Genomic DNA, 9,364 nt, shown 5'->3' with positions numbered 1-9,364 from the left:
GGGGGATGTAGTTTTTAAAATATTATCTCTGTTTACTGTATGAACTTTGTACACGTTGAGTATGTGAAATACTGATAAGGGTAGGGTTACCATACGTCCGTTTTTTCCCGGACATGTCCTCTTTTTTGGTCCTTAAATCTCCGTCCGGCCGGGTTTTTTAAATTTCTAAAAATGTCCGGGATTTTGCCCTGCTCTTTCCATTGAACTACAATTCCCAGTGTGCGTATACCCTATAACGAACGGTGTGTGCCGTGCGTGTTTAAGAGGCCTTTAACGTCTGTGCAGTACGGAAGCGTATTGCTGCCACACATAAAAAAATATATATATATATATATATATATCACGTAATTACGTGATATGGAGTTATCACGTAATAAGAACAAACTGAACTTGCATACAGCCTCGATCGTATTATTTACTTTAATAATATCTACTCTTTGGAACTTGCTGTTAAGGATTGTCAGCAGCTCCTGTGAGCTTCCACGAGGTGTTAGTTCCCTATCACGTAATTACGTGATCGTCATCAAGTAATTAAGTCATAATTTTTTTTTATGTGTGGCAGCAATACGCTTCCATAGTGCAGGCACGAGCGTAGCCAACTGACACTGCAGAGCTAGAAGCGGGGTAAGTGGCAGCAGGTGCGAAATAGTCTAGAATTTGATTTGAAATTGTTGAACACTTTTATTTAAATGAAGACACCTACCACCGAACACAATGCCAAAACGAAAGTGTAAATTGACTGCAGTATTACTATTAAAAACAAAATTTCCGTGTTTTCGAAGTGGTCGAGTAGAATTGGAAGCCGAGTGCTTGGTATGTAGAGCTGGTACTTACGTCTCTGTGGCAAATAAAGGTGCTATTGATTTACAATCTCATGTGGAATTGAGAAGCATAAGAAGGCAGTTCGAGGAGAGAGCTCATTAGCAAAATTAACAGATTATTTTGTAAAACCAGGCAGCAAATCAGAGGATGCTCTTACTGCAGCTGAGGGTGCTCTAGCATTTCACACCGTTAAGCATCACAATAGTTTCAAGTCAATGGATTGCACTTCTTTCTGTCTTGTTGAAGAAGACATTCCTTGAGTCTGAGAAATGTTCCAGTGCTCGAACCAAGACAGAATCGATTGTTAACTCTGTGCTTGCACCGCATTCTGTTGACACTGCTCTAAAAGCGCTTGAAGAAAATGACATAGCTTACTGTGGAATTGCTACAGATGGAAGCAATCACGGTTCAGTGAAAATATTCCCAGTAATAATTCAGTATTTTGACTGGAAGAACGGCGGTTTGCAGTCAAAATTAATCGAGGTCCAGAACACACCTAATGAGACTGCCGATACGATTGCGCAATACGTCAAGGAAACTCTGGAAAAGAACGGTTTGTTTGAGAAGTGTATCGCGTTTACGGGGGACAACTGCAATACAAATTTCGGATGACTCCGGCGTGATGAAGGAGGAAAGAACGTGTTTGCAAACTTAAAGAATTTGTTGCAGAAGAGGACTTTAATCGGTGTGGGTTGCCCAGCACACATTTTGAACAATTGTGTCCATCATGGGGCAGACACACTGGATGTTGACATTGAGAACATTATTTTTAAAATTTACCAATACTGTCCGAACTGAGCATCTGAAAGAGTACTGTGAGTTTGTTGATATCAAATACAGAAAGCTGCTTTCTCACAGCAAGACACGATGGCTGTCCTTATTCCCAGGCATTACAAGGCTGCTACAGATGTTTCCGGCCTTTAGTCGTTCTTTCTGTCACAGGACAAACTACCCACGGTGATTAAGACATTTTTCGAACATCAAATGTAGAGCGAGTTTTCTCACTGATACAAAGCCAGTGGACAAAGGAAAGGAACCACTTGACTGTTGAGTCGATGAAAGGGATTCTACTTGTACAGTACAGTTTCAGACAAACGTCTTGCAAAGACTTTCATGCCTACTTGATGAGCAATCAACCACTGCTGAGAAAGATGAGATCTACAGAGAAGTATGCATGGGCACATCAGGAGGAGGTGGACTGAAAAAGGACTGGTGGATGTAAAAAGACATTTAAATTCGTTGTTTTTTTTAGGCCATTACACTTTTTTTTTTTTTTTAATAAATAGACACTGAAAGGGATCACATTTCAGGCAAAGACTTTCTTTTATGGCTACTTGATGAGCACATCAGGAGGAAGCACAGAAGAAAATGACTCACCACATGTAAAAAGGTACATTTAAATTTGAATGACATTGATTTCTGAGGCTATAACACTTGTTGTAGACGTGTAGTACACAGTGTATATATATATATATATATAACACATATTAATACAACTTGAGTTGGTAGATACACCAACCCCCCCCCCTCTCCAGAGTGTCCTCTTTTTTGTAAGTTCAAATATGGTAACCCTAGATAAGGGTGATTTTCTCTTGCTTTCTTAAATGCGTAAATAAATAACTGTAAGTATCTTTGCAGCTTTGCTTTTTATATAATAATGTATTTATTTGTATCACAAGGGGGAGAAAACTATTATCCTCCCAAAACGATGTAGAGGCAGGAAACTGAAAGTCTGATCAGATGAGAACTGAAACATGAACCCAGATAACAGTTGCAGAGTTACGTTAATCATCTACTACCAGTTTATCTAACCCCTGTTTCTGTGAGAATCAATGAATTCGTCTCCTTGACAACCTCTGTGTGAAAGGTCCTATCATAAGAGACATCTATTAGATTAGGAAAACGGGAGGCGGGCTGTCTGTAAGCGAGTTAAAAAGGCCGTTTGGTAGACAGAAAGTTTAAAACGTGCCTGCCCTGCTTTTGTGACTCGTTTTAAACTTTACAGGCATGCATACAACTGCACTAGATTTAATGTAATAGACTGCAGACATTTTTAAGGGACATGTTTATTGTTTATTAAAGCTATTAATGTAATGGTAATCAATAATGACAATGGTTATCATAGTTAGTTATTATCTAGGTACAGTATATAACGCTGCCTTCGCCAACAGCCGACACTAATTAGGGATTCTCGATATAATTATAATTTAAACAGAGAACAAGGCCGTTTTTAATCCCTTAAACACACAAGGTTGTTCAAACCGTTTCTTCTTAAAATGCATTTGAGGCATATATGCCACAATAAAATATGCCACACAAGTCCTCATGTAGTCAAAAAGTTATACTGTCTTACTATTAGCAACGCAACATATAGCACGTGGTACATGATCAGGTTTAAAATGACCTCAGAGTTTCACTTTGTTAAGGTGACAATCATTTCCATAGGGTAATCCATAAACGAGAATATTGAATTAGTACAAACTTTGAGTGCCACGGTCACATTGGTATGGACGGAATGAAATAAGCTTACTGCACACAGTAAAATACTCACTGCCCATGGAACACCGTACTTTACGTTCATATTATGTGTATTTATACACGCTCAACAAGGTAAAGATAGCTATATAGTAAGCATCGCTCTTCTAAAAAAATAATTAAAGTTGTATGAAAATAATATGGAAGGAAATGTTTGTAGGCTCTAAGGTCGTATTATCTGTTCATCCATAAGTAATGTTATATGTTATAATGCTATAATACGATTCTATGACACGTTTTGACTACGAGACATCGGTATTAACGTTTTAGTATTTTTCTATACACTGAGTGCGCCGGAGGGAACAGGTGAAGGAAAACTATTTGCAAGCTGTTTACACACAAGGAGGCAACGCCCCCTGACGGTACCACGTGTTCCATCCAATCAGCTTGCAAGCGCAGCACTTTCTGTTATTAAAACTCTTGGCATACTCTTAGCTGCCCTCTTTTCAATCACCACGATTGCCGTGGCCAGTCAGTCCCCGGCGCCCTGAAGTTTAAGATTGAACTGATTTTGGAATTATTTTTTTCTGCCTAACCTCAGCCATGAGTACCGAAGCCGCGCAGCCCATCTTCGCCACGGGCGAGAACTGCAAGCCGGTGTGGACCGACGCGAATGCCCAGTATAACCAGGCTGATACACACCTCGAGATCATGGGGAAGCCGGTCATGGAGCGATGGGAGACCCCCTACATGCACTCGCTCGCCACGGTAGCGGCGTCCAAAGGTAGGGGTCGACTTTCAATGCAATTAGCGGGGCAGTGTTCTGATTGCTTTAGCAAGGCAACGTTTTCACTGTATTAATTACATTTCTTGGGTTTATTAATCCCCCCTAATGTCTGTACAACATTTGGACTGTACGGTAAACGTTTAGTTTAGATTCAGTGCTTTGCGCAGTAGTCTGTTGATATGCCTATTCTTTACAAGTACAGTTCAGTACAACTGCATTCGAAATATAGCTGTCTGAAGTTTACCACAATTCTATACTAAACTTTATCAAGCTTGCTGGTAGTAGATGTTAGTGTTCCATATGGTGTAACACGTTTTGCAGGAATGTTTTCACGGTATAGTGCAGGGCAGCCACTCTTACTTTCTCAGTATTTAATTTGATCTGAACATGCATGCCTATGAGTTAGTGACAGCAGCTGTTGCATGACAGCTGCAGCTGCTGCAGTGTGCCCCCTCCGTATTGCCCTGCTGGGTTATTTTTACAATGCAGCGTGTTGACCCTTGGCACACCCGCCTGGCAAGTATGGCGTTTAAACTTGTCAACTCCTTACCAGGCCTTTGAGTCTGAAACTTCCAACAGGACCAGGCAGCTTTCACATATGAAAATGCATTGAGGGATTATGTATCCATACCAGTGCTGTCCAGTCTCTGAAACACACCTCTTTCCTGTGCACCTGCTTTTTTTCTCTCCCCTGCGCGGAGAGCTCTCTCTGGAGTGTCCCATGGCTCATGCTTTGCTTGTCGTGTGTTGCAGGAGGCCGGGTGCTGGAGATCGGGTTCGGAATGGCTATCGCTGCCACTAAGGTGGAGTCGTTCCCTATCGAGGAGCACTGGATCATTGAGTGCAACGACGGAGTGTTTCAGAGGCTGCAGGAGTGGGCGAAGAACCAGCCACACAAGGTGAGGCGAAGAATTCACTGCTGGCTTTTGTGAATTCAAACCGCACCATTTCAAGAGACAGGAGCTCCAGATTTCACTCTTGTCTTGGTGCAGTCATTCTATGCATCTGAGTTCTGTTGCTCCAATATTAATGTTCTCTAAATCTGCTGTTACCTGGCTTTACACTTGCTTTGAGCTTGTCCGCCGCCCAGACTACTGTCTGTCTATATTAATGTAGAGAAGGGGTTTGGCAGAGGTGAGAGGGAGCATTGTCACATGATTTGCCAGCACTTACAATTCCATGGTCAAGCACAAAGCAGCTCAGTCAGGTAGACCGCTTTATTTTTTCATATTGGTTGCAAACACCTTAAAATAGCAAGGGGGATGTAAAAGCAATAAAAATTACATTTGAAGGGGCTCTTTAATAGTTAAGGGCATGGTTAGAACAAAGTTGTAAGTGGGGGAAAAAAAAGAATCATTAGACAGTTAAAATCCCCACACTCCTAACTTCCTGGAAATGTGTTTTGTTGCAGATCGTCCCTCTCAAAGGATTGTGGGAAGATGTGGTGTCAACCCTGCCTGATGGCCACTTTGACGGTAAGTTGGTAACTTCCTGTTACACCCACTGGAACGATAATGGACCAATATACCTAAAAGCAACTGATTCAGGGAAAGAAATACAATCACCTGCCATGAAACTATCAATAGGGCATAGGGCCACCATGAACCTCTAGCTGCAGTGTGGTTTAAGACTGTAGAAAGAATGCTTTGGAAATCAGTCCCCAGTGTTTTTTTATCAATCGTAAAAGCTATGTGAAACCCTAGTGTAAGTCTGTCCTGTTCTTGTCTCTTCAGGTATTCTTTATGATACCTACCCTCTGTCTGAAGACACCTGGCACACACACCAGTTCAACTTCATCAAGGTGAGTCAGATGTCCTCGGCAGTGTGAACCTCCATGTGCAAACACTAGCTAAATAAAATGTAAAGTAAGCAACGGTGATGTGATAAGACAGAGTCAGCTGCACGCAGCACAGTGAGAAGCCAGCCAGTAGATCTGCAGCTTCAAAGAAACACACTACCACAGCCTCTCGGGGTCCATGTGAAGTGTTCTGTGCAGATGAAGGTTTATCAGTTTGTCCACGTCGAACGCCGTGCATACTGTGGTACCGATTGTAACTTTGCAGTGCGTAATTGTATTGCAGTCTTTGTTTAGGTATGTCGCAATCAAATAACATATTAAATCTAAAATGAAAGCATTAAAAAGCAATAACGAAAATCACAGCCCCACGAGATCGATGTATAATAAAGGCTATAAAGGAATTCAAAAAGGCGATATTTTAATTATTTAACATCTACTGCTGCATCTTCATTCTGAGCTTGATGCAATCTAATGGAATTGCTTAGGTCAGGAAATGTCCTGTGTCTCTCCACCCCTCCTTTCTTTCCACACCTGTGTTTATTTATCTAACTGCCTTCACTGCAAATCTTTCCTCCCTCCCTGACCTTGCCCGTCTATCCCAGCTATCACTTGATGACTCGGACTTTAAAAACAAGGCTGCCCTCTTTCCAGCCCCTCCGCCTTCATTTTCCTGAACGGCAGTAAAGGACCCTGCTGAAAAACATGAAGCCAGCACGATAACTAAAAGCATACTGCATTAAAACGAAAAGGGTGTTTGCCTAACCTGCCACGTGGAGGCAACGTGTGCTCACAAACAGTACTAGCGTTTTCACACTTTGTTATAACAATCTGCAGTTGTGGGTGTTTTGTTCTTCCCCATTGTGAAGGTGTTTACGAAGGTTATGACATGGTAATTCTGCCTGCAAGTGGAGACCAACAAAATGTTTATTTACTGTGGAATTTATTTATTGAACCACAACAGCTTATACTTGCAGAAAAGCACCTGCTTTTGCCACATTCCTGTTTTATCCACGTGCATTGAAATCCAATGCCACCCACTTGTGCAGTGTTGCTTGTCGAGGTCGTTTGCATCCCTTTTTAAACAACTTGTGTCAACAGACAAGCATATAAAACCGTGCGTGCACTGCAAGCACTTGCACGTGCAGACATGTAACGATTAACTGGCCTGCTTGTGTCTGTGTCCTCCCCAGGGCCACGCTCACAGGCTGCTGAAGCCCGGCGGTGTCCTCACCTACTGTAACCTCACCTCCTGGGGAGAGCTGCTCAAGACCAAATACGACAACATTGACACCATGTTCCAGGTGAGCTCTGGGAAACACAGAACGCAGGGCTCCAAGTCTTCACCACACTGTGTGTCAGAGCTAGAGTCAACAGAGCAACATGCGCAGAAAAACTACGCAGGTCTATTCACTTCATCTGAGTACTGGCAATGGTTAAATATTGAATCAGAACCAAACCTGTCGTTTAGATAAAAACACAAGTGATGTTGTCAGAGTTTTTAAAATGATTTAAATGGTATCTGTATTCAGATCCACCAGCATTTGGATCAACTGAATAGATGCCTAGATAGGCTTGCAGATTTTTTTTAATTTTTAGGAGGGGTTTATATTCAAAGCAGAAAATCATTAGTCACTATCCCAGTCTGTGCATGTCAAAGTGGGACACTGACATGGAGTGAGGGATAGCCTCCATATCCTCCCAGATTCGGATACTCTCATTACTAAGGAATGTCCTTCCCAAGCTTCATCACAACACGTAGGTGTGTATAAAAAATGACAAGGGTCTATAAGATAGGAATACAAATGAAATATTTACAGTGGAGGTCGTTTCTCCTTTAATGGAACTACCATCACAACTGGATGAGCAGTTCACGAGATGTATTTAAAACATACATCCGTACTCCACGAAGCCTCCTAACCTGGCCTCAACCCCTCTCCCTCTTTCAGGAGACGCAGGTGCCTCGGCTGCTGGAGGCTGGCTTCAAGAAGGAGAGCATAAGCACCAGCCTGATGGACATCTCCCCTCCCTCCGAGTGCAAATACTACTCCTTCCACAAGATGATCACCCCCACCATCCTCAAACAATAAACCCTCTTCCCCTGCCCAGCAAAACCAAGCCAAATCTGTGTCACCACGCAAACAGGAGCATGTGCTTATGTGTGGGGGGTTGCATCTATAAACAAGCGCATGAGCAAGCTGCAAAATAAGAGCTAGAAGGTCCATTAGAACCCTCTCAAGAGATCTTGATGACTACAGCAGCAGATCATGTATAGTAATGCAGTTCCACATCTTGCATTTGCATCTTCTCCAGCACCGTGTCTATATATGAAACCAACTAGCAACTGTGCTGTCACAGAAAACAAGGTATCGAAACGTAAGATCATGTTCCTATTTGTGTGGTTATCCCATGCAGTGCTAGCTTGATTAAACAGTAACTGGTGAACCAGTAATTCCAACCCTTTTAAACCCTGTCTTCTGTTTCTAACACCTGTGCTGCGTTTTACAACCACTGTAACTAATCCATCATTAATCTGTACAAAACTGCACAGGGTTTATTAGTGTTGCTTAGTTCCAGGCCAGCAGTGGGGTGATAACTGTTGGATGTTGAGTTTAACAGCTGGTTTCTCAGACTAACGCTACTCTGGGACTACTGCTAACTTAGTTAGTCTGATGTTAGTGCTAACCAGGGCTGTGAAACCAGCCAAAGAGTAACTCAGGACACATTCTCAGGCATTAGACTTGTGAATTAATTTACTGCCATTCTTCTTCTGAAATAAATTCAATCCACTGTTAAAAAATAAATGGATCCCAGTTGTTAGGGAAAAGGAGACGCACTAGAAGACACCTCAAACCCTGTTGTGACTTTTCTTAAACAGTTTGGAAACTTACAAGAAATAATAATAATAAAACAGAACACATTTCTGGTGCAAATGTTTAATGGTGGGAGTCTTTTCTTTCTCACTTTCTAGAAGTCTGTGTTTGTTTTTGCACTGAACGCAACCTGAAATGGAGTTGACAGGATGTCCCCAGACCAAGCCTTTATCGTTCCTGCCCAGCTCATCACAAATCACTGAAATTCTAAGATGAAAATCTGAACACAGATCCTCAAGATCAATCTAAAATCGCACCTGTGATAGATGTACATTCGAGAGAAAACAACCACTTAATGAGATCATGCAGGGAGGTGTAACAAATATTTACCTTCCCTGCACTCCTCAACTAAAGTCTTGATAAGGTTTCGCACAATGAAAGTTGCACTTTGTATAGATCTTTTTCAGACACGCTTGCCGACATGCTTAACCATCAAGGCCTTGAATGGCTTACCCTGGCTATCTATATCAAACAAACAACAGATACAGCAGTTGCTGTGTGTGTAGATATTGCTTCATGAGAGGTTGTATAGATGTTGCATAAGTCTCCTATTTCTTGGAACTTTGTGTAGTCACGTCATTTCTTTTCAGAGCTCTGGTCACTTAAAGGTAT

The 9,364-nt window shown here is 41.9% G+C and overlaps 1 protein-coding gene across 1 annotated transcript; it reads left to right on the top strand.

Annotated features, from left to right (window-relative positions):
• The first annotated feature begins 3,776 nt into the window (after positions 1 to 3,776).
• On the top strand, positions 3,777 to 8,812 carry LOC117401388 (guanidinoacetate N-methyltransferase). The gene is made up of 6 exons (XM_034002040.3): positions 3,777 to 4,081; positions 4,838 to 4,983; positions 5,496 to 5,559; positions 5,818 to 5,885; positions 7,073 to 7,183; positions 7,829 to 8,812. The coding sequence occupies exons 1-6, from the start codon at positions 3,901 to 3,903 to the stop codon at positions 7,967 to 7,969; spliced, it is 711 nt and encodes a 236-aa protein (XP_033857931.1). The 5' UTR covers positions 3,777 to 3,900; the 3' UTR covers positions 7,970 to 8,812.
• Positions 8,813 to 9,364: the final 552 nt, after the last annotated feature.

This window comes from Acipenser ruthenus, chromosome 49 (assembly GCF_902713425.1).
Source record: "Acipenser ruthenus chromosome 49, fAciRut3.2 maternal haplotype, whole genome shotgun sequence".
Taxonomy (NCBI): Eukaryota; Metazoa; Chordata; class Actinopteri; order Acipenseriformes; family Acipenseridae; genus Acipenser; species Acipenser ruthenus.
Note: the sequence above shows the minus strand (reverse complement) of the source record. Positions and strands in the feature narration are given on the sequence as shown.